Source organism: Pelecanus crispus, chromosome 1 (assembly GCF_030463565.1).
Source record: "Pelecanus crispus isolate bPelCri1 chromosome 1, bPelCri1.pri, whole genome shotgun sequence".
In the NCBI taxonomy this organism is placed as follows: Eukaryota; Metazoa; Chordata; class Aves; order Pelecaniformes; family Pelecanidae; genus Pelecanus; species Pelecanus crispus.
In genome coordinates, this window is record NC_134643.1 from 226,071,293 (window position 1) to 226,097,790 (window position 26,498).

General features: G+C 48.5%; 2 protein-coding genes across 2 annotated transcripts in view; one reads left to right on the forward strand and one right to left on the reverse strand.

Moving 5' to 3' along the window:
- PGM2L1 (phosphoglucomutase 2 like 1) overlaps nt 1–10,830 on the forward strand; it is a 46,453-nt gene extending 35,623 nt beyond the window's left edge. Inside the window, exons 8-14 of the mRNA XM_075727074.1 lie at nt 164–261; nt 1,112–1,292; nt 2,904–2,997; nt 4,638–4,767; nt 6,123–6,312; nt 6,841–6,974; nt 9,900–10,830. Of these exons, the coding sequence (XP_075583189.1) occupies nt 164–261; nt 1,112–1,292; nt 2,904–2,997; nt 4,638–4,767; nt 6,123–6,312; nt 6,841–6,974; nt 9,900–10,002 (930 nt within the window). The 3' untranslated portion in view covers nt 10,003–10,830. The remainder of the gene's footprint in view (nt 1–163; nt 262–1,111; nt 1,293–2,903; nt 2,998–4,637; nt 4,768–6,122; nt 6,313–6,840; nt 6,975–9,899) is intronic.
- Nucleotides 10,831–24,441: 13,611 nt separating this feature from the next.
- Nucleotides 24,442–25,512, reverse strand: TPBGL (trophoblast glycoprotein like). The gene has a single exon (XM_075727869.1). It carries the CDS (start codon nt 25,510–25,512, stop codon nt 24,442–24,444), a length of 1,071 nt encoding a protein of 356 aa, XP_075583984.1.
- Nucleotides 25,513–26,498: the final 986 nt, after the last annotated feature.

The following is a 26,498-nucleotide window of genomic DNA, read 5'->3' on the forward strand; positions in this document are numbered from 1 at the left end:
CATTGAGGAAGAGAACAGGGAGTACCTGGCTTTCAGCTGTGTTAATACAGTGGGCAATCCGTATGAGATTTTCTTTCACTGCATGTTATATATAACTAGGAAGACTGGGTTTATTTGCTCTTGTGATTTTATTTTTTTTTCCCCCTCCCTCTTCTCCCACCAGGAGTTGTCACTGAGGCTTGCAGAGAAAGAAAATGCTAAAGTGGTAGTGGCCACTGATCCAGATGCAGATAGACTAGCAGTGGCAGAACAGCAGGAAAAGTAAGTGATGGGACCGTTTATTTTATCTCTTTCTGCAGGAGAGGTAGTGAAAATCGCAGTATGTCCCCAAATGGCTGACAGGCACACACCTTCAACCCACTCTTTCCTGTTGTGGCTTAGCTATTTGGATATTTTTCTTGCTAGCTTCATCTTTTGGTATAGCTCCACCTGAAATCATGCATTTTAAATAAAGTTAGTTAATTAATTAACTAAGAAAAGTTAAAATTAGTTAACTCAGAAAAGATTAGATTAAATACTTACTAGTGTTACAGTAAATGGCCAAATAAAACTTAACTGAGAAGTTGAGTGGTTACTAAAGACAATAAAATCTTGTTGTTACTGTTTTTTCACTTCTCTTGGGCAAAGAAATTCTGCCTTGGGACAGTTAGCTGTTGTGGGCTTTTTTTGGTTTTTTTTTGTTTGTTTTTGCCTGCCTGCTTCATATTGAATAGAAATTATTTTTCTTCCACTAACAGGCCAAAATTCTGATCACTGTGTAAGTAACTGTCTATAATGCGCGGTTGCGCAGGCATTGCCTGACTGCAATGTATAGACTGTATAGACTGCTATACTTCAGTTTCATAAATTAAAAAGACTTAAGCTGTTTTAAAGCTGACAGTAAGGATACTTTAATTGGTATCTTTGCTTGCTAACAGAATGCACTGGGCTTGTAAATCATTGAGACGTGATAAATGTGGAGTCCTGTTAGTACGGTGGCTTTGTATTGAGCAGCTTGTCAGTAGTGTGCTCAGATTCCTATTGTTCCAGTGACTGCAGAAAACATTTTCCCCCTGAGTGGATGCTCCTGAGAAACCTGAAAGAGCTCTTATATTTTCTATCCTGTCCACAGTGGCTGCTGGAAGGTGTTCACTGGCAACGAGCTAGCAGCTTTGTTTGGGTGGTGGATGTTTTCTTGCTGGAAGGAAAACTGCTCTGAAAATGCTGATGTGAAGAATGTTTACATGTTAGCGACCACAGTCTCCTCAAAAATTTTGAGGGCAATTGCGCTTAAAGAGGGATTTCACTTTGAAGTAAGTGTGGTTTTTATGATGTCGTCTTGGCAGTGTAAAATCTGATTGCCATGTTCTCTGTCTAGCCCCCCTCCCCCCCACCTTCTGACTTTATGAAATGAAAAATAGACAGATGACTTCAGATGACTTCCAGTCTTTTGGCTGGGAGTTTTTATACGTTCCAACTTGCAGAGAATGCTGTTTTACCTAGACAAGCCTGATTTCAGCATCTGCAGCGTTTCTCAATCCCTGTTGCAGTGAATGCAGACTGTGAGACCAACTTGTGCAAAGCTGCAAGGAGGCTGTAACAGGTGACAGATTAAAACGTAAATTACATATGATAGAAATGCCTTTGTCTTGATTATTTTCCTAGAGATAAATTCTTCTGGGTGAGAGAATGAAAGTGTGTGCAACTTGGTGTGCTTACTACAAAAATAGAGTGCTTTTTGATGGGTTTGTAACAAACACTACAGGTTACACACTGTTCCTTCAGGTGCCTGGATCACTAGTAGGTTTTAAATTTGGGTTTACTTCAAATTGTGACAGGCAGAGGAACTCTTATGGTCAGATCTTTAATGTTGTTTCATTAAGGACTTGCTAAAAAGGAAAACGGGACGTGCCCTTGCAGACTGACAGTTGTTATTATTTTAGTTCCTGCATTCAAATTAAGTACTTGCACTGATTTCTGAGACTGTTGGATGTTAGCTGTAAGAGACGCAAGTGCTCTAAAGCTTAGCACAAACACACAAAGATCCAGGTCTTGTTTAATACATGTCTTAATTAAATCCATGTGCAATAGGAAAAAATACTTTGCCAGGCAACGAGGAATTAAAAACTAAAATTGAAAGCAACTCTGCAAAGCATTTTGAGTGACTGTTCAGATAGGCTTAATCAGGTTGAGGATCACTGCCTTGTAGTGAATTCATTATCTCACTAAATATTGTTAATATTTTTTTTTTCTGGAAAGGGACACATGGCGGGGGGGAAGCTAGGAATTTACCCACCCCCTTGGTCTCCTCTAAAAGCTTCCTCTCTTTGTACCTTCTTTTTCTCCAAGAAGGACTGTTTCTAAGCTTTTGACTGCTTTTGCATAATTTGAAGAGCACAAGCAGTGCTTTTCCCTCCCATCACCCAAAATTGCTGTTTATATTTCTGTAACTTTTTCTTTTGAGTAACTTTGTACTGTTGTCTCAACTGATAAGCACCATGGAAGATCTTATCTGATCTTGCAGAGAACCACAGTCTCTCAAGCACGCTTACTCCTTGATTTGCTATTCATGTCCTAGTTGTGTATTCACCAGTAAAATGCTATCCAGTGATTGCCTTAGATTCATAATCTAAACTGAAGATATGACTTGTCTAATGTTTGTCTTTACTGTCCCTATTCTGTTTGTCAATTACTTGGGTTTAAATTCAGGGAAATTATTTAAAGAAAATCAGAAAAATGTCCTTAAGCTTTAGTGTTTTGACTGTGCAGTGGTCTTTCCCATTGACCCTACAATTCAGAATGCATCATCTTTTTTTCTTTTTGCATCTGAAGCATACTGGAAGTGAAGGGAATAGTGGCTACACTTTCTTATTTTACTTGATGCACTCCTCTTTTTTTTTTTTCTTTCTTTCTTTCTGTTTCAGGAGACACTCCCTGGTTTTAAATGGATTGGAAGTAGAGTAAAAGATCTCCTAGATAATGGAAAAGAAGTTCTCTTTGCATTTGAAGAGTCTATTGGTATGCATGTTAATATCCCTTTAAAATGTTGAGAACTGTCTGGGGAAAATGCAGCTAAAAAGGAGTGGTCTTAGTTATGAAACAAAACACAAAAGTACTTTATTTTTCTTCTTGTAGTTACTAGTATTGGTATTTTACTCTCATCAAATCAACTTGGTAACTATCATAATAAATGATATATGAATCTGTGATTCTGGTATTGTGCTTGTGCAGTTTCCCGATACAAACCTGTTCTGATACAGGTTGAAAGTCCTGAGATCCCAGAGCCAAACTACTGTTGCGTTGCGGCCTTTTAGCTGAGATTAAGCATAGGATCCGTTCTTAATCAGTGTAATATCTTACAGGTCCTCTCTCCGAGGACTCACTGTTAATGGCTGTGTAGAGCTAGGATGTGGCTTGCTTCCATCACGCTGTCATAGAATCATCGAATCATTTAGGTTGGAAAAGACCTTTAAGATCATCCAGTCCAACCAGTAACCTAACATTACCATGTCCACCACTAAACCAATTAAGGGTAGAGTAGTAATTTCATGTTTTCTGGCTTGGTGGAGGGATTATTTTTAAATGAAAGTAAAAACTAGGAATCATTGAGGTTGGAAAGGACCTCTAAGATCATCAGTCCAACCGCCAACCCAACACCACCATGCCCACTAAACCATGTCCCAAAGTGCCATGTCTGCCCGTTTGTTGAACCCCTCCAGGGATGGGGACTCCACCTCCTCTCTGGGCAGCCTGTTCCAATGCTTGACTACTCTTTCCGTGAAGAAATTTTTCCTAATATCCAATCTAAACCTCCCCTGACGCAGCTTGAGGCCATTTCCTCTCATCCTATCGCTAACTACTGTCCATTGCACCAGTACTGCAGTTTCTCCAGGAGCTGTATACCGTCCCCTCATACCTCAGAACAACATGTGAGGAATCCAGACATGCAGGAATAGCATTAAATACCTTATGAAAGTGTGTGAATAGTCCTGCTGACCTTTCCTTGAGCGCTCTATCTTGGTAATCTTGCTGACACCATGTATCTGTAGAGAACTGTGTAGTGAATGTTTCGGCTGTAGGAATTCTCCGCTCCTTAGGATAAGTGACAGCTCTCTGGGACAGCATATTCACATATAATACAGCATTAGAAAATGGAGGACGCACTGAAGAGGGTGTGTGTCCGTGCCAGCTTCATCCATCAAATTAAAGAAGCTTTTAACCATAAGGAGCTAAGATCTTGCTTGTGCATCCCTTCAGAAAGAAGGCATCTTGGCAGTGCTGTGAGCTTACGGCTTATGGGTTACCAAGGCTGTGTCTGTATGGGTTCCTTTGATTCAAATTACTGGCAAGATTCTTTGCAGTATCAGTGTGCTTGCACAAAACAAGCAGATTTTTATGTTTAGTGCTGTACTGTGAGAGATCTCGGAAAGCAGATGTTATCAATCTGGAATGAACTGATTATAGCGCATATCTTTCCAGTCCTATGACCCTAAGTTAATCAGATTTCTTAGAAAAGGGCAATGAATATGCAGTAATAAAAAACAGCTTACATTATTGGCCAATTTTCTTCTACAGGAAAACGGTTAAAACTTCAGTCAAGTAAATCAGCGTAATAGTATGTCAAGTTATTTTTCCACGATCAATTTTTTTATTTCTAGGCTTCATGTGTGGCACATCAGTGTTAGATAAAGATGGCGTAAGCGCAGCTGTGGTCATAGCTGAAATGGCAACCTACCTGGAGGGCAAGAACCTAACACTAGCACAGAAACTCATTGAGATATATGAAACGTAAGTTTTTCATTAGTATGTTCTACTTAACTTTTTTGGAGCTGGGAATAATCTAGTAAATATTTTTAATGCGTCCGCCGGATGTTTTCTCATTGTAAATTGTTTTTTCCGATGCTATGATGGACTACAGTCTTCAGTATTACAGACACCACTTGAATACTGTATCTCCCAAAGGACTACAGAGGCCCTTTCTATCGTGTTTCTGCAATAAATTGTGAGAGTGTAGAATTTTGCATATGGATCTGCCAGGGCAAACTTTCCTCTCTTAGTTGATTCATGCTATGTTACTTCTTTTAACTTCTGACGGGTAGCTGTATCTTAGTTGTGGTCTGTGTGCCTCTTTAAATACTTACTGTTTTCACTTAAACACAGTCTGGGGATTGTTAGAACATCATTTGCTGTTCTTGAAGAGATTTGTAATAGAACAGAGGTTAAAGGAATGGCCTGTGTTCAACAGCTATGGACACAATTCACGGCTTTAAAATGAGGAACATGTCTATGTCAGAATTAAGTCTTGTACTGTGATAAACTCGGTCCATCAGCAGAAGTTCCTGTGCTTTAACAGAACTGGTGGCACAGTTACAGCAAATCATATATGCCATTCCTTTTCCTGCTGGCCCAGCAGAAAGACAGGCTGTGGCCCTTAGAAGCTTGGCATGAGGAAGCACAGATGATGTGACCATCAGCATTTATCTCTTTATGGCACTCCGGAGTTCACTGTGTTGTATGCAAACCATAGCAAAAGTGATTCTGCTCAGCTGGATTGAAAAGCTGTCAATGACAGCGATAACAGAAGGATTCATCTTCCAGTCACACTTAATTTATTTAAGCTGCAGAGAAGGGTCTCTGTAGAATGAGGAGTGGATGGAATATAGCAAAGAACAACTTTTAAATTTCAACATGCAAACATGGTTGCTGCACCTACTGAGTGCTTGCATTAGGTCTGATTGGGGATAGTAGTTCTAACTTGGATGAAATAATCAGTCACTTTCCTCAGAGGCTGTTGAAATAATCTGTTGTTGTGGCTGCAGCAGATGATTTTTGATGGTGTGAGAATGATACTGCATATTAACTTCCTGAGGGCTACCAAGGCTGCACTTAGCCAAATGGTTGGCTTTTATTTCCTTGGAACTGAAACCTTTGCTTGAATTTAAAAATAGCTTAACATGGTCTGAGTAATGCAGTGAAATCTGCTTTGGAGTCCAAACATTTGCCTGTAAATATCTGTTTCCACAGCTGCGAGAACTGCATTTTTTTTTTTCTGTCACTGCTTTTCCAAACAGGGGCTTTGTTTAGATACCAAATGTGCAGAAAACTTCTAAGTCTTGTAACTGAAAATGTTCATCTGCTTTTAGGTATGGATATCACATATCAAAGACTTCCTATTTCTTGTGCTATGATCCTCCTACTATCAAAAGAATATTTGAGAAACTTCGGAACTTTGATTCCCCTCAGTCTTATCCAAAATTTTGTGGTATTTACAATATATTACATGTACGAGATATTACTACTGGCTATGATAGCAGCCAGCCGAATAAGAAATCGGTGAGTTAAAGTATTTTTGCAGGAGAGGTTCTGTTTTTGAAGAGGCTGAAAGTTAAATACACCAAGAACTATGCAGAAAGATGTACTGTGTCAACTAAGATGGCAATGTAATTACCATCAGTCTGTTAAGACTGCTTAACAACACTTACTGGGGAGAAAACTGCCTAAATGTGAAATGGCTTGGCTATCGTGTTGACTATTTTGATGTAACAATGAATGAACTTTATTAGTTGAAGTGAGCTTGATGCTCCTGCAACTCTTCAGCTGTCTAGCAGGCTTCCGGATGTTGGAATTCCAATGGGAGTAAGACGCTGGCCCCTTATCCTGAAATACTGAGTCTGATCTAGGTGATAGGCCTGTCGGTTAGGCTGAAATGACTTGTTCTAGTCTGTTGTGTTGGCTGGTGGATGGGGATTTCAGCATGTTTATTTAGCTTTGGATGTACTGAATTTTGTATTTAAAACAAGCAAAACCAACACTCTTGTGTTAGTTGGGGTGTTCTGTAATAAAATGTTGTTGTTTATGTAGGTGCTGCCAGTGAGTAAAAGCAGTCAGATGATCACTTTTACATTTCAAAATGGTTGTGTTGCCACCCTTCGGACAAGTGGAACAGAACCAAAGATCAAGTACTACGCAGAGATGTGCGCGCTGCCCGAACAGAGGTCAGTAGCAGGTCCACACGCGCGCGTTGCAAGATGCCTTTGGGCTGAAAGGTCAGGACGCAGGAATCGATTCCCTGCCTGGTGGGGGATTCCTCTGCTGCCTCCTTGGAGACCTGAGCCTCAGCTGACTGTTCCAGCCTGTTAAACTGGCCAGAGTGATGCACATTCCTGCTCATAAAGGCATCCTCTCTGTGGTGGATAAGACAAAGAATTGAATTTTTAGATCTGCTACAGTAGGAGACTTCTTTTATTAACCCAATTCCTCATTTACTTAGAATAAAAAAGTGACAAAGTTGTGCTGCTGCTGGCAAGTATGCTTAAACCCAGGTGGATTCCTGTTGCATCTGGGAATCTGCTGTGTTGCTCTGAGCTACTGGTTAGCAACTAGAGGTCTGTCCTCTTGATAGCCACCTGGATTGAGCTTCTTCCAGTTTAAAACAGTGAGGGGGGGGAAATACAGGGTACATTTACACCATTGAAATCAGGAGTGCAAATGAAGAGTAGGCTCTCGAACTGGGTTCCTAACCTAAATTGCATGAGTACCCCTCCTTTTAGACTCACGTCCCAACATTCCCATGGAGCAGAGAATTGAAAATAACATAAAGGGGCCTCTGATTTGGTGTTTATTTCTACTTACTGGCAGGAGTTCAGGGTGAGTACATTTTTATCATTGAATGTTTTGGTCAGACTTAGGCAGTCAGTAGATAGTGAACCTTTGCTTGTAAAATGTGCGTGTGAGGCAATACACAGATTCATGCCTAGACAGCTTTCCACAGGCTGCTGAAGTATTCTTTAAAACACAGTTTATTGCTACATGAAGTATATTAACACAGGTACGGCCCATCTTTTGAATCATGTTTTTAAATTGTTCTGAATTGACCATGGAATAACAGGAGGTCAGAGAAGTGGTAGGAGTTCTACACTCCAATTTTCTGAATGGCAGCTCTTGCCAGAAGCTTGTATTTATTTGGTCAGAGAACTTTCTGATTGTCTGGCATGTGAATGCACTTTGTTACGTCGGTATGGAAATTCTCACTTCAATTGGAACATGCTTCCATAAACCTGGGAGTGGGTAAGGCACCGTTTGGTGTAAATGCTGAAGAAAAGGTAAGATATAGTTGAGGCAAACAGCTGTGCCAACAAGGAAGAAATAAATGCTAGAAATAACCAAATCTTAACACAAGTGAGGGCCAGACAAGTAAGAGTAGTGGGAAGAGAAACAAAGTACCCGAGGTGCTTTGATGCATCTTTTGGGCTTCTGCTGATGTTCATTCTAGTAAGTCAGAAAAATACATTGACCTCTAATTATAGTAATACCTATGGCTAATGGCAATTATGATCTGGAACATGAAAAGCTTTCAAGCTTCCCTGGTTCAAGGCATAAGATGGTCTGTAGGAACTTCAAAAGGCACTCCTCTCTGTGATAGCTTTGCAAATATTTCCTCTGAGTTGCTGTTATTGATTATTCTTAAAAGCTAAGCATCAGGAAAGTCAGTTTTATTGTACCATTTTTGGGGTATTTTTTTAAAAGGAAGTGGTGACCTGAAGGGCAGTGATACATTGCCGGTTCCACAGATGAACAAAGCAAGTATAAATAAGCCTGTTTTGCCTATTTTTTCCTTCAAAAACAGACTGAGTTCCTCTCCTTCCAGTGAGACTTCTGGGGTAGGAGAGGGATTTTGTGTTTTTAAAGGAGTGTTGCAATGCGTTAGTGTTGGCGCATGTGGATGTTGTCTTTTTACTCAAATGAAGGTCTGGGCATTTAAATAGGGAAAGGATCAGTATATTACGGTGTCCTCTTGTAAACTGTGACACTTTGCCTGATTACTCAATCCCCCTGAATTGCACTTTAGTCAAAATACAATCAGATACCCTAGATGGGCATCTGGATGCTGTGTAGAGAAGAATATAGGGTATCTACCTCTTCTCTTAGCTCGTTCTTAGTTTTTAATCCATTTACAGTGTGTCTAATTAGTCTTGCATTGGTTTTGCAGTTAGTCCTTGTGTTCTCTCTGCTAGCCTAGAGCCCTCTAGTGGCAATTTTCTTTAAATTAAATTAATTTAAATAAATATTGCGGTAGTCCCTACTGAAAAGTAGCTAGTTAAAGCAAGCAGGTTGGAATTTCTACACGTTCATGCTGGTAGGAAACATAACAGATGTAGTCCGTCACCATCAGATAGAATCATCGAATCGTTTCGGTTGGAAAAGACCTTTAAGATCATTCAGCCCAACCATTAACCTGACACTACCAAGTCCACCACTAAACCAGTTAAGGGCAGAGGAATAATTAATTTCATGTTTCCTGTCTTGGTGGCTGGATTATTTTTTTAATGAAAGTAAAAACTAGGAGTCACTAAGGTTGGAAAGGACCTCTAAGATCATCAGTCCAACCATCAACCCAACACCACCATGCCCACTAAACCATGTCCCAAAGTGCCACGTCTGCCCATTTTTTGAACCCCTCCAGGGATGGGGACTCCCCCACCTCTCTGGGCAGCCTGTTCCAATGCTTGACCACTCTTTCCATGAAGAAATTTCTCCCAATATCCAGTCTAAACCTCCTCGGGCGCAGCTTGAGCCCATTTCCTCTCATCCTATCACTTGTTACTTGGGAGAAGAGCCCAACACCCCCTCCCTGCCCCCTCCTGTCAGGAGCTGCAGAGCGATCAGGTCTCCCCTCAGCCTCCTCTTCTCCAGGCTGAACACCCCCAGCTCCCTCAGCCGCTCCCCACCAGCCCTGTGCTCCAGACCCTTCCCCAGCTCCGCTGCCCTTCTCTGGACACGCTCCAGCACCTCAATGTCCTTCTTGTGCTGAGGGGCCCAAAACTGGACACAGTATTCGAGAACTTGCTTTTTATTTATTTTTCTTTTAATAGATGCTTGGTGTTTATCAAACCTCTGACATGGTATTGTTCCCTTTCTAGTGACAGAAGCGTGCTGGAAGAAGAACTTCAGAAGCTTATTGAAGCCTTGATTGAGAATTTTCTTGAACCTGATAAGAATGGACTGATCTGGCGCTCTGCGTAGGTCTCCTGTAACTGGTGTTGAAAGAAGTGACCACCTGCACTGCGTCATGTGAAACAAAGGAACCAAGAACAGAACTCAGTTTAATGCGTGTGTGTGTATGTGTGCTAAACAGCTACATCTTTATTCTATAAAGAAGCAGCATTCTTTTGTCAGGCTTTTCACCAAAGTATGGGCCAGAAAATTGGGATAAGGAGAGGAAGCGAGAGAAAAGGATGGAATCTATTATTACAATTTTCTGTCCTTTTGACCAAAAGACTAATTAACCCACACCAATGCAAATGAATGGCCCTCGTGGGTTTAAGACAGCTGATCTTAGCCAGTAGCTCTTGTCTTTAATTTCAGGTACCCAATACCTTTTGTGTGAAAAGGTTTTAAAATCAGGTAGTTACAGTATTTGAAGGAAGTGATCACTCCAAACTGACAAAAAAGCCTGCTTCTTCCTAGCTGTTGTGCGTGAATGTAGGTATTACTGTTACAGGTCTTAATTTCCAAAAATGTTGAAGTAGAGTTCAGTGCTTAGCACTTCTTGTTTAGGCAAGCTGTTCAATATGACATTTTTCAGCTATTTAAGTATCCTTCTGTTGTTAAAGGTGCTCTTGGTGCATTGTATCTTTCCTGTGTGTATCTTAAAATATTTATTTGACAGTGAAACAATAGTGGCAACACATGCAGTTCCACTTGCAGCCTGGGTTTTGAATTACACGGTGCCTTTCCAAGGCTTCCAAAGGAGTAGAAACTTGTTCATTCCTCGGTTAAATTGCCCATTCTAACTCCTATAGGCTTTGTAACCATTTTTTGTCCTGCATCCCCGCAGGGACGTAAGCTTTTTTTTTTAATAAAGGTTTCAGAAATGTAGTAACTTTGTATGAGAATTCCAGTTAGTGACTTCTTTTGTTTTGATGGCTTCAATTCATAGCCTATGTATTTAAAAAGAAAAAAAAAATTAAAAAAGGAAGAAAGTGAAGGTGACACCCTTGATGTTTTTTTCTTTTTACTAAATCATGGTATTTTTTTTTTGTCACATCTTTTAAACTAATTTCTGTTAGAACAGCGGTTTACAAGTACTATCACTCTTTATCTCCCAGGGCAAATTTTTAATAACTTCCCATTTTCTGTTTCCTACCTTTGCTTGAGCAGGAAGTGGTACTGCTAATGATTTTTTCCAAAAAAATAGACTCATACAGAAATCCTCATGGAGATATCTAGGATTTCAGAAAATAAAAGCCATCCTTTGGCACAGAAAAGCTGCGGAAGATACTTTAACTGAAACAACACTTCAAGAAAAACTGCATATCGATTAACTGAGAATAATACTTGTTAATGCGCGCTACTAAATTGCTAATATAAGCCTTCAGAGTAAAGTCAGTGATGATCTGGACATCTCCCCGCTATCACTTTACAGTAATTAGAGGAAAGAAATAGATAAAACTGAACACCTGTATTGGAGGTTACATGAGAGGAACCGAAGATGCACTGAAGTTAAAGCCACTGTTTTGCCACTATTGTTAAATCTCTAAATTTGTCCTCCATCTTATTATACCCTTACAGCTTGAGGCCGTAGGCTTGTGCGGAGTGGTTTTGTATGTATTGCATCTAGATGGCTTTAAAGAGCACCGAGGTTTCTGTGTCTGTGTGGGTATTGGGTATTTTCATGCTGACAGCAGCTTTGCACTATAACCGTGGATAAGTATTTTGCTGTATATGAATGTACATGTACTGCAGAAGATCTGTGTTGCACAAATTCTTATTTGCCGCTGATATTTATTTATTTTTTTATTTCAAGAGAAAATATTTCCAAATTGTTCTGCAATTGAGTGAAATGTATCTAATGCCAAAAAAACTTTTTTTTTTTTTTCCTTGATTGTACATTTGACTGATGTGGTGGGGAAAATGGGTGAAAGCATTTACACTTAGGGTATACTCATGTTATTGTACAGTGCTGGGTAGGTCTCAGAAGGTGTGAAGGCATTTCCGACTGCTGCTTTGTCTTCAGTTTTCATGAAAAGGTGCAGATCTGGATCCCGACTGCAGTGAATTTGAAGGAGGTCTTGCCTTTGGTTCCGCTGGCAGCAGATTAAAGCCTTAGGCATTTTGGATTTTGTTTTTTAAATAGCCTTCTAGTGGTTCAGAAGAGAAGAAGTGACTTGGAACGTAATTTTGAACAAAGGTAAACACTGTAAAAAGCGTAGTGTGCGTGATGAGGCCAGCTGTGTGTATATTGTAGCAGTTAGCATTAGGAGTTAACGTCTTGTGAGCTACGTTTGCGCTCCTACAAAAAGTGGGAATCTGCAATTTCCCAGAGAGCGCCGCTTTATATCAGTAGGCAAGTGTTATAAATGCAGTATGGAAGCAAATCGTGATTATGTTTTCAAATCAGCATTCTTAGAAGTTGGTAACTGTTCATAGTCTAAATATCTTTAATAAAAAAACAAATACAGGGAGTTAAGTATCTGGGATTCTTCTCGTCAATAGATTTGAGCAGTAAGTTATAGACGTAGTAGTGCTTTTGGAATGACAGCAACAGGCACAATGTGTTGAATGTATTTTAAGGGTATAATAACTATTGCTGTTTTTAAACTGCTGCTACCGTTGTTTTCCTACTGTATTTGACTGTTTAACATATTTATACTGTTCCATTTGTGGAACTCCTCCTTTATCTCCTCCCTCTGATCTTGCTTCCCTTACTTCTGTTACTGTGAAGGACTGTAATTCTCTTATTTAATCACCCTGTAACTTTGCTATATATCACGTTAGAGTTTGTTGGGCTTGCGCACAACCTTCTTCAGTTGTCAGCTGTTCTTCGCTGCTTTTCAGAGAAGAACAAAGGCCTTTCAAACTTGAGTAGGAAGCAGATAATAGATTAAAGTCCGTTATGGATGTTGTGTACGAGGCGCTTCCAGTTAAGCCTTTTTGGAGGCTGATCTACAGCAAGTCATTGGCTTAAACTGTAATCATAAAGCCAGTGATTTTTTTATTTTTTTTTTTTTTTAGCATTTGATAAAATTAAGAGGGCTTGGTTTTGTCTTTTCCCTTTTTGATGTGACAGACTTAATATCTGAGCGAGACAGAGACCGGGTAAAGTTGTGTTTCTGTGGGCCTACGCTAGGATCTTTATCAGTACAGGAGACTTGCCAGGCAAAGTTGAATGTCTACAATACAGAGCTTAGAGCAGAATTCTTTTACTCTAGCTGCAATAGAGCATCTGCTCTGTGGTTTAAATAGCTGCAAGTGCTATTCACATCTCTCCTCCTGCACCTCTAAAGGATGCTTGCTGCCACGGCACGAGTGAATCCTAAACTCCTGCGTGGAAGAGAAGGAGGGAGCGTGTCTAACACAGGACAGTTTGACTGGGAGCTCCAAGCACAGCTCGAGCTGTAGCCTCGGCCTTGTGTTGGCTGTCGGCGCGGTGTCCTCTGCAGCTGGTGAGCCGGCTGTGCGTCACCTGCCCGTCCCGCAGCCTGGGCCCCAGCGGGATGCAGCTCGAAGGAGCCGGCTTTCCCTCCGGCTGTGGGAGAGCTGGGCTCTTGCCTGAGTACGTCTCCTAACTTCCTTCATCTTAAATACCCAGCTCTTCCTTTTAAGGAGGAGAAATGCTTATTTGTGTCATCCACAGACTAAATTTAAGAATTAAAATTCTGTGTGTTTCTGGTTTGGACGTTGAGGTGACTTAACATGCAGTACACACTGCCTGGGGCTCTTACCTGCCTCGAGCAGTTCTTGACTGCTCTCAAGCTGTTGCTGTATCTCTACTTGGAGGATACCCGCATGTTGAAATTTCTGGTGTTATTCCCTGATTTAGCAGTACTCAGGTAGCACTTTGTGTCCCCTCTCTGTCTGGCTCCTGAAGTGTGAGGCATTTCCGCTCCTGTTTTATTAAAGGGAGTCTGTTTGTGTCAAACTGAGGGAGAAGGCCCCAGGTGGAGTGGTGGTTTCTGTCACTTGGGGCAGGGTGTGGAACGCGTGGTCTGCTCTAGAAAGCACTTCCAAAAGCTTTAGAAAGCACTTAGATGTTCTCTTTAATTTTGAAACTATTATTGTCATCGCTTCATTTTGTCTTCCTCCCCCTTTTTGCCCTCTTCTCTCCCCATGTAAGAGAGGAGGGCTCTTTGCATGGTGACACCTGGATGATCAGAGTCCACCCTGATGCCAAATTCCTGGCGCACAGCACAATTCCATCCTCCCCGGCCTTTTGTGTGCTCAAGAGTAGCTTTTTACAAGGTGATTAAAGTCTCCTGAAGCCGTGTCGTTCTCCTTGTCTAGAATCCTGGGGAGTTCTGGATCTATACTCTTGTTAACCTGGTGTCTGTTCTGTAAAACTAGGGCATATTACAAATACAGAGTGAGAATTTGCACTTTCTGAAGTATTTCTGTGTGTATTGCTATGTGGATTTAGTTGAATGAAGTGTTATAAGTAATAAAATATTCTCTTCGTAGTAGCAATCCTTCATGTTTCTTTGGTCTTCTTTAGTCAAACACTATTGCCCCAAAAATGGAGCTGGTGGAAAACTGTTCCTGACTTGGTGTAGGAGGAATGTTCATAGAATCATGGAATCGTTTAGGTTGGAAAAGACCTTTAAGATCATTCAGTCCAACCATTAGCCTACACTACCAAGGCCACCACTAAACCAATTAAGGGGAGAGTAATAATTTCATGTTTCCTGGCTTGGTGGCTGGATTATTTATAATGAAAGTAAAACTAGGAATCATTAAGGATGGAAAGGACCTCTAAGACCATCAGTCCAACCATCAACCCAACACCACCATGCCCACTAAACCATGTCCCAAAGTGCCACCTCTGCCCGTTTTTTGAACACTGCCAGGGATGGGGACTCCCCCACCTCTCTGGGCAGCCTGTTCCAATGCTTGACTACTCTTTCCATGAAGAAATTTCTCCCAATATCCAGTCTAAACCTCCTCGGGCGCAGCTTGAGCCCGTTTCCTCTCATCCTATCACTTGTTACTTGGGAGAAGAGACCAACACCCCGCTCCCTGCCCCCTCCTGTCAGGCAGCTGTAGAGAGCGATAAGGTCTCCCCTCAGCCTCCTCTTCTCCAGGCTGAAGAATTGATCGTGTGCCACTCATACCTAAAGCCCCGGGAACAGCAGCGTTTCCTGAAGCTGTCATCCTTCTGATGACACTAAATGACATCTATCATGTCAAACTGTGACACCTTTTCCAAGAGGCTCAGCACCGAGGTTGTCCCAGGGCAGAGCACCGAGGACTGCCAGGCTAGCTGTGACCTGAAGTCACCACTGATGCCACCACGGAGCCGATGGGAAGAGGGCCAAGGTCAGGGGACCAAGCTGGGGAGTGACTTGCAGGTGAATTAGTGGAGAGAGTGACTACCCAAAACAGGGGAGAGTGGGTCTGATGGGTGACACATACACAAATAATTCTTTTTCCTTTTAAGCCAGGCAGGAATCAGAGGAAGAAAGTGCCCCATGTCTACAGCTCCCCCCTGAAGGGATGCTTCCTGGCCATGCTCAACATCTTTTAGCTAGGGGGACATAGAGATTATCTTCATCTTCATGAACGTGGGAGACAAAACAGATGGATAATAGGGTGTAAAGGGGACTGTGCTCCAAGAAAAGGTGCGAGTTCATCACTTAAGCAGGTTTAGGTGGATGTTTGGGGCCATAAGGCAGGCTGGCACAAGCCAGGGTGGGGCGAGGCTGGTGTTTTGAGGGTGAAGTTGCTTCAGGAAAAGCAACAGACTAGAAGGGAACGGGCGAGGGGGGCAAGAGGGTCTGTCTGTGAGCCTGTGGTGGGGAAAAGGGGACCGGGGGAGAGGAGTGGCTGCTGTTGCAGGCGAGCTGGGGTGGGCACCACAGGTCCAAGGAGTGGGTCCAAGCCAGGGGTGGCACTTGCCCCAAAAAAAGGTTTCAGCTCCGCAGAGAGAGTCCCACCAGGAAAGTTGGTGAGGGAGAGCGACCATCCTCTTGCTGGTCCCTCTGTCCTCAGGAGATCACCCTCTGCTCGGGCTTTTATGGGGTTCTTATGCTCACTGTTAAACTCTGAGACAAGAGTTGATTTCACCCCAATTTGGCTTTAATATTTTAAGCCTACTTTAAAGCATCATCAGCATTGATATAAGATGGTTCCTGGGGGCACAGCAGCATGTCCAGGAGGGTTCCCGCATCCCTTCAGTGATGGGGGGTCTGCAGGTGAATCTTTTTTTTTTTTCTTTCTTTTTTTCTCCTTGCCAAAGCTGAAGAGCCCCCCTGCTCCACATCGGGGCCGCTCTCCTCCTGCCAGCTCACCACAATTAGCTTGGAATTATTCCCCGTGCTGCGCCAACAGCGCAACAGATGGTGCTTTCCGGGGAGAGACCTCGCCATACCCCTGAAGCCTTCAGACTGGTTGTTAAATGAGAAAACGATAGGAGGACGTGGAGATGGAGGGGTTTATTTGGGCTGGGGGGTGAGGAGCGGTGGTATCGCCCACGGACACAGCAGGGCAGGGATCGGGAGGGACAGGACCTGGTGGGGGTCAGCCGATGGCTGAGCCTCCGCTGGCTCCACCGGTTTGTAGTTGCAGGAACCGGCACTGGATGTCACCAGGAATCCATGCAGAGGGAAGGAGCCCCGGCTGGCCTGCTGCACCCCTCCCCAAGGTGCAGGGACAACCAAGGGACAGGCTGGGCACCCCTGAGGTTTGGGGTGCAGAGCAGCAGGGTGTGCTTCAGCAGCAGGGAGAGGAGGACCCCAGGGCCAGGCTCTGCTGCCCTTACCCCTGCTGAACGGGGACATCTCTTCCAGGAACAGCACGGACACAGCCTCCTCCAGGGCACGTGTGAGTGGTTTGGGGGGACCAGAGCATCGCGTGGAGCCTCTGGGGTCCACCCGTGCTGCCGGCCGAGCACCGCGACCCGGGGACATCAGGCTGGGAGCAGCTGCGGTCGCTGGAGGCTGGTGAGTCCTGGCAGACAGCGGTGCCTGGCTTCACATTCAGATCTTGTCAATTTAAATGTTAATTTAGTAACTAAATTAATTACCAACGTGCCAAGCCCAGCCCGCGTGGCCTGTCCCTTGGGCTCAACTCTCCGGGGGCTCGCAAGGCGTCTCTGGAGCCCGTGTCTCATGGTTTTGTCCTGCTGGTTGGATCCATCTTGCCATGGGAGGACACAGCTGGTGTCCTGGGTGCTGGTGGGGGCCGTGGGCTGGTGTCCGTGTCCGGGCAGCAAGAAGCATTGAGGGTTGCTTCCCCCCATCACTTTATGGGGGAAAGCTGACGAGTGATTTCTGTGTGCATGCAGCAATGTATGGAGCACGCTAGAGCACCTGAAGGCTCTTCAAAGGGCCTGGGGTCAGAGCAGGGCCAGCAGCCCCCAAAATTCAGTCCCTGGGGTCCAAAGGAGGCCCTCAACTGTGCTGTTTCCTGAAAGGGAAACTGAGGCACAGAGCAAGAGAGAAACACCACCCAAAAGCCCAGCAGCAGAGCCAAATTCAGCCCATGTCCCTCAAGCACCAGCTCTGGTCCACAGGTGATCACCTGTGCAAGTAGGTCACCAGCCGGTGGGATATGGGGTCCTTGACAAAGCGGTGGCAGCGATGCTTCTCCCCTGGTGCCACCGCTGTGCTGGGCATGGGCAGCCCTGGCTGCTCTCGCTCCTGCCGAGCCCTGCACAGAGGACCCACGTGCATGGTGCAGGGACAGGGGAGGAGGCAAATCCACTGGGACTGTGGCTGCAACTTTGGGTCCCCTCAGGCTTCAGGCTGCTTACCCCAATAGCACAATGTCCCCCAGTGAGTGCTGCGCCGCAGCGATGTCCCCATGCTCTGCAAGGGACGGGGAGCTGGTCAAGTGTTGGAACAGGCTGCCCAGAGAGGTGGGGGAGTCCCCATCCCTGGAAGTGTTCAAAAAATGGGCAGATGTGGCACTCTGGGACATGGTTTAGTGGGCATGGGGGTATTGGGTTGATGGTTGGACTGATGATCTTCAAGGTCCTTTCCAACCTTAGTGATTCTATTCTAGTTTTACTTTCATTCAAAAATAATCCAGCCACCAAGTCAGGAAACATGGAATTATTCCTCTCCCCTTGATTGGTTTAGTGGTGGCCTTGGCAGTGTTAGGTTACTGGTTGGACTGGATGATCTTAAAGATCTTTTCCAACCTAAACGATTCAATGATTCTATGGTTTAGTAGACACGATGGTGTTGGGTTGATGGTTGGACTGATGATCTTCAAGGTCCTTTCCAACCTTAGTGATTCTATTCTAGTTTTACTTTCATTAAAAAATAATCCGGCCACCAAGGCAGGAAACATGAAATTAATTATTCCTCTCCCCTTAATTGGTTTAGTGGCAGACTTGGTAGTGTTAGGTTAATGGTTGGACTGGATGACCTTAAAGGTCTAAACGATTCTATGGTTCTATGATTCTATGAGCTGGGCAGGGCTGAGCCGAGCTCCCGGGCTGCCCGTGGTCCTCAGCTCCTCTCCTCTCCCCAGCCTGAGCTTGGGCGCCTGCCAGGTGTCTGCGAGCAGTGTATGGAAACCCACCTCTGAGGCTGTTGGTTTGGGCCATCCCAAGGCGAAGGACTGCCCTTCTTTTCCAGAAGCCTGTCCCGTGGGGTTAGAAAGGTGCTGATCCTGCTCATGCAGAGCAGCAACTCCATGGGTTGGAGGCTCAGAGGTCCCTCCTGCCCATGCAGAGGAGCATCTTCACGAGTCGGGGGCACAGGTTCTCCACTTGCACATTACAATTTTGGCTCCTCTTTGCGAAGAACATGGAAAACTCACACAAAAGGGCATCACAGAAAGGTCCTTCTCGGGGGCTTCATTTGAAGCAGGAAGGTTTGTGCAATCTGTACCGTGATGGGGAGGGAACGGAGCTGTGCGCAGCCGTAATGTGGCAGCATTACCGAGGCCTGGGCCAAGGGCTGCGGCCAGTCACGCCGGTGTAAAACCGCAGGAGGGGGAAGGACGGGAGGGAGGGAACTGGTTTTGTCTCCATCCAAGCTAAGGATGCCTCTGAGGCTGAGGAGCCTGAACAATTAGAAGTGATGAAGATCATCTAAAAATAGGTATTTGTAAATGTCACGCTGGCGAGGGCTTGGGAAACGTGCTGGGAGGATGGAGCGGCTCTGCGGGGTTAGCTGTGCCCATGCATCCTTATGCAGGATGAGGGACCAATTCTCATCTGCCCTGGGTTGATCCTGCTCACCCTGGCTCTCTGAGAGATCCCCCCCGGGCCCCCAGAAACTGGCTGACATGGATCATCCCTGGCCAGAGGCATTTTCTGTGCTGTCTTATCCCAGCGAGAGCTGCAGAAGATCCCAGCTCTGCTTCGGATGGGAGGTGGGGTGGGGAGAGATAGGCTTCAGGCCTGACACCAGTCCCTCAACGTAAATTATTTCTCGGTGGCTTCTGATAGGGGAAAACTTCAGTGCAGTAAGCACCATGGAATGATCCCAGCCTTGCAAATTGGGTGATGCGCTGCCATGACCACCTCAAAGATGCTCTGGTCCCCACTCCAAGCAAAGGATGGGAGCCTGGTGGCATGGGGACAGCCAGCAGATGTGTGGTCCCCTCCATCGCCTCCCCCCCGCCAGCTTCTCCCCCATCCCCACAATCCCACTTGTCCCCAACATGCCAAAAACTTGCTTAAAACAGCTGGGAAAGCAGGTTTATTCTGAAAAATAATCCAGATTGGGGCAGATTAGTGGAAACACGTCCTTCCCCATCTGCCCGGGCGCTGCTGTGCCAGCTCCCTGGGGGGCTGCCCAGAGCCAGGCTTGGGTGAAAACACATGCCGGGGTGAAAACCCATCCCTGGGGGGAAGAGGTGGCCCCACACTGGGGATCCGTGGGGCAGGGAGGGCACGAGGCCGTGGGGCTGCAACCTCCAGGGGTGCCCTGGGGTGCAGGGGGAGCTGCTGGGGTTCAGACCCCTTTGGGGGACGTGGGGAGCTGCTCCCTCAGCCCAGCTCCCATCAGTCCCAGGTGCACTGCCCATCCCTGCCCATCCCTGCCTGTCCCTGCCTGTCCCTGCCTGTCCAGGTCCCTGATCTACCTGTCCCTGCCTGTCCCTGCATGTCCCTGCCTGTCCCTGCCTGTCCAGGTCCCTGATCTGCCTGTCCCTGCCTCAGCATCCTTGCCCTGCCTGGCTCTTCCCTGTCCCAGCCCATCCAAGCCCTAATTAGAAGCACTCACAGATAAATAAATTGGGATCCTATTTAATCCTGGTTTCTTTGGCAAGGTGCAGGGGTCACCTCTGAGCTGGAGAAAGGACAAACAGAGCGGGGACTGTCCCAGGCTTGGAGGTCCCAAAGCTGCCCAGAGTTTTGAAGTCAACCCTGCTGAGGTTTGAAATCAATTTTTCTGTTTTTTCTGCCCAAACTCTTCCCTGCTGTCAGGAATTCGTCCCTGGTTTGTTTGTGCCTCAGTTTCCCCAATGCATGAGGGTAACAGCCCCCACTTGCTCTTCCTAAAGGAATAAATGAAAAGTGAACAGATTTTTGGTTTTTTTTCCCTCCCTTTCCTGCTAATGGAGGAGGAAGAGGGAGCCTGGGGTGAAGCTTCTCAGGGGTGAAGCTGCTTGGGGAGAATTGTTATTCATTTTGTACATTTTTGAAGGGGAAGGCAGCTGGTGGCTGATTTTCTTCCCTGCCCAAGTGCCGGGGCATCACAGCCCTGCGCTCAGCGGGGACAAGGATGATGCTCCAGCCCAGCTATTTCCACATGATAAATCAGGCAGCAATCGCCACGCCGATATTTTTGGCCTCTTCCATGCTAAATGAGACCGTGTGTGGCATCTCTCCTGCAGTTCTGGGTGCCATGGAGCAACTTCCATCAAACTTGAGCAAAAAATGCTTCTCAAAACACACCCGGCATGCCCTGGTCCAGCAACACGAGCACCTAAAACCCACAAGGACACGTGCAGGGGGAGGACGGATGCAGGCAGGGCAGGGAGGGTTGCCTGGCCCAACTCCGGCTGCGCCCACATCCACCTCCTCGGCTAAATCTCACTGCTTGCCTCTTGGCTGGATTGGCCCAAGAAACAGCTGAGTTCTTTGGAAAATCAGGAAGGAAAAGCGGATCTGAAAGACCATGCTGGGTTGCAAAGCATTGGCGGCTTATAAGCATCTCATACACAGTGCATATAAATAGACATTTTGGGGTTTTAGCCCTGTTTTTTGGTGACGAGCCACTGCAGAGGGCTCTGAGCATCCTTCGCTTGATTTGTATCACAGATGCTGTTTATGTCTTGCATTTCATTTGGCTCGAGGAGCCGTCGGAGTAACTTTCCGCTCAGGCAGCAGCTCGCTGCTGAAGGCTGGGGGTGCCGGCTGGTTTGCATCCCCCTCACCGAGCCCTTTGCAGAAAGGGACGGCGTGGAAACGTGATGGCAGCTGGGTTTATCTAAACATGTGGCCGTTTCTGGGAACCCTAAAAGCACATTTGGAGTCTCGGCTCGGTGACAAGTCTTGGTTTCGCTAATCCAGAGGTTCCCTAATCCTGCTGATTTGTCATGGGGGGAGTATGTGCTGTACAGAATAATATTAACACTAACAAACCACAAGAATTACATTCCTACCCACGTTTGACCTCTCACACGTCACCTTCGCCGGGTTGATGGGGCTTTGCCTCCCCGGAGGGGGTTGGCGCATGCACCCCGAGGTCTCGGTGCACCCAGCGAGGATGGGGAGCACGATGCTCCCAACCTCCCGCTGCTCGGTGCCGAAACGAGTGTCCTTATCCCCAGGGACCGAAAGCCACCGCATCCCTTCCTCCAGCCTTGGGAAAAGCCGGAGCAACCTCCTGCCCGTGCCAGCTGCCCCCTTTGCCAAAGGGCTTTGGGGCTGGGATGTGTTCGGCCGCTTTTCTGCCTGCCCGGAGGCGATTTCCTTCCCGTTATCTATCGCCAGGCACCAGCGGCCGCTGCCAGGGAGATTCTGCATTCCCTGGTCCAACAACCCCGCATCTGCCCGCGAAGCCCTCCAGGCGCTTCTTCTCCTCACTGCAAGATGTTAAATCTCGCCAGGACTTCCCAGCACCGACGAATTGACGCCGCTCCGGTGGAATCGCAGCCTGGGATGACCCGCGATGCTCAGCAGTGTTTGCCGCTTTGCCGGCTGGCATTGCTCTGCCAGATGTGCAAATCCACCCCATCGCCCTTTCTCTGGGGCTCTGGGGCTGCGTTTCGGCTGCACAGGGGTGGGAAACAGAAGGAGGAGGTGGGAAAGCAGATGAGGGTGAGGGGCAGGCTGAGATTTCTCCCCCATAAACCTGCCCAGTAACTGATTGCATGGGGTGGTGAGGTGAGGCCAGAGCCCACAAGCTCCTAGGATGGGGAGAAAACCTCAGGTAAAGGTCCCTGAAATGCAACAAGTTTCTGCTGGAGCTACTTGTCTCCGATGAGCTGAACCGTGGGGGTCTCTGGGGTTTCTCCAGGACCCAGCTCCGGTGCAGAATCACCTCCCTGCCTAGCAGGACGAGCCCAGAGGACCCAAGAAACTCATTTTGACTCCCAGTGCCGTATCCCTACCTGAATGCAGCTCAGACGTGCGGCTCTGTCCGCATCCCAGCCCCCTTTCCCTACCAGCTTGCCCACCTCGACCCTGGGCTTGCAAGGGGAGGAAATGTAAAGGGGTAAAATGCGATGGGAGAAGCCAAGAGGTAAAATGCAAAGGACCCTGTACCAGGTTGCATCCTTCCCAGGGCCTCCGGGCATGCCTGGGATGGAAATAATTGTGCTTTCCCCCAGCAGAGCTTTCCACCCGGCAGCTGAGTACACACACACACAGGCTCAGGGACCGTAAATCCCAGAAAACTCTCATTTACAAACCCGATACACCAGGTGCCTGCTGCTCCCCACGTCAAGGATCCCAAAGCACCGAGCAAACACTGGCGCTGGTCCCAGCACGGTTGCAGGGCAGTGAGGATGCAGCCCCTGTCCTCACCCCCGCCCGGCTCGCCCGTATCAGCCTCCCGGTACGGAGAAAGGCAAACACAGATGTATCAAAATGCAACACTTAAGTTTTCAACCTGGCACCGAAATTCGGCATTTTAAGAAGCCACATTGCAAAAGCTACAGCTTTGTTTTGGGAAATGCTGCGAGTCGCAGCCCCGCGCTGCCTCTCGCCACTTCTATAGATGCTCAACACTCCGGCGTCTCATGAATTAGGTACCAAAACACCCAGGAGATAAAAACTGCTTGAAAAACCTATTCCCTGGATAATTTTCCCAAGCCCCTGCCCCGCTACCAGGGAAGGATTGGGCCCGGCAGAGCCTGAGCTCCGTGCACGAGCCGTGCAAAACCTCCCTGCATCCCCGGCCACCAAACCAGCCCAGGAAAAGAAGTTTCTAAGCACCAGCAAAACTACAGAGCCCACAGCTACTTCAGTTACCTTCCTCCGGCAACCCAAGCGCAATAACATCGCCTCAGGGTGTTAAACCACGACAGGGATTTTCAGAAATCGTTGCAAGAAGCTTTATAGAAAATAGACGGTAGAGGGGATGCAGCTTTCAATATATTTGCTCTAGGATATAGTAACAGGCACGGTTCTAAAGCAAACACGGGCGGGTGAACTAGGTCAAGGGCTTTTGCTTCGCTCATTTTAAATTACAAAGTGCCAAGACAGCCTAGTCTAGGATATATTTTAGAGTCAGAAAAGGGCTGCCCCCGCGTGCCCCGGGGAACATGCACGCAGTTGGCGGAGGCGTTTCCTACGCAGCTGCATCGGTTTGTGCCTGGGAAGAGCTGGAAATGTCATTGAACAAAACCAAATGGATGAACGGGCTCGGAAAAAGCACCATCGCTTCTCGGGGGGAGCGGCTGGACGGCGTGTTTTCCTCTGCGTTTGGAGAAAAAAAAAAAAAACCAAACCAAAGAAAACAAAAATCAAGTTAAGTTTTGCATCTGTCAAATAGAAATCTAATAGGAAAGAGAGCTGTACATGGTCAAAGTCAAGTCCAGGCTCCAGGAACATCCAGGAGGACAGTTTCAGGTATCGCCCGCTGTTTCCGGGATGTGCCAAGCAAACACTCACGTGCGTGCGGTGCCGAGCCCCGCAGGCAGCGTGGCATCCCGCAGTCTGCTGAAGAAACCTGCCTCTGGAGAGGAGGTGCGGGAAGCAGCTCCTAATCCTGCCGGGAGCAGCGGGGCTGCGCGTGCCGGCATCCCGCGGGGCCGATCCGGATGCGCTTCCCCCTGCCCGCGGGTGCTGGGATGGGGGGAACGGATCCAGCCCGGTTCGCTGTGGGGAATCGGCGCTACGGGATCGATTAGGGCACGGGCAGGGAGAGCCGGTCTGGAGCCCTCCGGGGAGGGTGCTCCCCACTTGATGCACCCCAGCACCCATCCCCGAGGCCAGCTCATCGTCAGAAGCTGATTTTCGGTGGTGCCATGGCAAGGGGATGGGGACGGGGCTGGGGCGAGGCAGATGCCGGGAGCGGAGGCGTCGAGGAGCGGCATGGCGGGCAGATGCCGGGGATGCCGTCAGAGGCCGGGGGTGCCGATGGCACTGGTACGGCGGGGATCGGCATCCTGCTCGTAGCGGTAGTGGTAGCCCTCCATCTGGTCGCGGCATGCCTCGCGCAGGTTGTGCAGCCAACGCTTGATGCCGCGGCGGTTCAGGTAGAGCACCATGAGGAAGACGATGCCGATGAGGGCCAACACGATGCCAAAGAAGACGTAAGAGGCCGTCTCCAGCTGACCGGGCTCGCCGCCCTCCGCGGCCGTGCACGCCAACCCCTCGGGCCGCAGGTGCAGCAGGGTAGCCCGATGTAGCGGCGGTGGTCCGGCGCAGCGCAGGCTGTGGGCGTCGGGCACGCGGGCGGCGGCGGTGCGCAGCCAGGCGAGGAAGGGGCGCAGGGCGCAGTCGCAACTCAGCGGGTTGGTCCCCAACGTCAGCCGCAGACCCTGCAACCCCGGCGCTTCCAGGCTCCGCAGCTCAGCGGCCGTCAGCCGCTGCAGCGAGTTGTTACGCAGGTCCAGCTCCTCCAGGCCGGCGGGCAGCAGGGCGGCCGGCAGCGCCCGCAGCGCGTTGCCCGCCAGCTCCAAGCGCCGCAGGCTGAGGTTGCGCAGGGCCAAGGCGAGCTGCTCCTCCAACGGGGCGGCCAGCAGCGCCTGGTTCAGCTGCAGCGTATGCAGCAGCGGCACGCCGGCCAAAGCGCCGGCGGCCACCGAGAGCAGCGGGTTGTGGCTCAGGTCGAGGGTGCGTAGGGCGGGCAACCCTTGCAGAGCCATGTCCTCGATGATTTGGATGTTATCATGGCGCAAGCGGAGCAGGCGAAGGTCCGGCAGCGGGCGAGCAGCGAAGGCGGCGCGATGCAGCACGCTCAGGTTGCTGCCGGCGATGCTGAGGTTGTGCACGGTGACCGGCAGCTCTTTCGGCGGTTCCTCCAACCTCTCGTACCGACACTGCACCAACTCCGGGGTGGCCACGCAGTAGCAGGCGGACGGGCAGCCCCCGGGGGCGGCGGGGGACACGGCCAGCGGCAGCAAGGCGAGCCCCAGCCAGGGCAACCAGCGCCCGCTGGCCGCTGGCCGCGCCTGCCTGCGGGCCATGCTCGCTGCCCGGGCATGCAGGGGTGGGTGGGTGGGTGTAGGGGGGGGGCCGGGTGGGGTGGTGGGGTGGGTGATGGAGGGGTGCGGGGGAGGGGGACACACAAGGAGCTGCCTCCCCTTCAGCCCCCCCCCGGGGCTGAGCTGCCTCCGGCGCGGCGACCGCACACGGCGGCTCTGCCGGGAGCGCCGGGCGAGCCGCTGCCCAAATCGGGCTGGGGCGGGGGGGGAGGAAGGAGGGAGGAGGAAGAGGAGGAGGAGGAGGAGGAGGAGGAGGAGGAGGAGGGGGAAGGGGGACGGGTTGGGCGGAGGAGAGCCGCGGGCAGCTGCCGTCGGGGGGGTGCGGCTGGGCTGGGCTTGGCACGGTTTGGCACGGTTTGGCACGGCTCGGCACGGCGCGGCTCGGTTCGGCTCGGCTCGGCACCCCTCGCAATCGCCGGCCCCCACCGTGCCCCCGCCGCTGCGGGGGACTTGGGGGGGTCCGGGGGGGATCCCCTTCCAGCCCGGGGAGGGGGTTAGGGGATGTCACGGTGCCCATCAAGCCCGGGTGAGGGATTTTTTTGGGGGGGTGTCCCAGTCCCTTTCCAACGTGGAGAGAGGCTGGGGGCTGTCCGGGTCTCTTTTCAGCCCGGGGAGGATTTGGGGGCTGTCCTGGTCCCTTTTCAGCGCCGGAAAGAGGTTGGGGGCTCTACTGGTCCCCTTCCAAACCGGGGAGGGGTTAGAGGACGTCGCGGTCCCCATCAAGCCTGGGAGGGGTTGAGGGCTGTCCCTGTCCCCCTCCAGCCCCGGAGAGGTTTTGGGGGTGTCCCGGTCCCTTTCGAGCCCTGGAAGGGTTTTGGGGGTGTCTCAGTCCCCTTCAAACCTGGGAGGATTTGGAGGCTGTCCCAGTCCTTTCCCAGTATGGGGGGACTTGTGGGCTGCTGTTGTCCCCCCCACCCCAGCCCTGGGGAGGGGATGGGGGCTGTCACAGTCCCTTTCCAGCCCAGGGA

Excerpts from the sequence above, each read along its gene's own strand:
- TPBGL (XM_075727869.1), bottom strand. The coding sequence starts at position 25,512 with ATGGCCCGCAGGCAGGCGCGGCCAGCGGCCAGCGGGCGCTGGTTGCCC.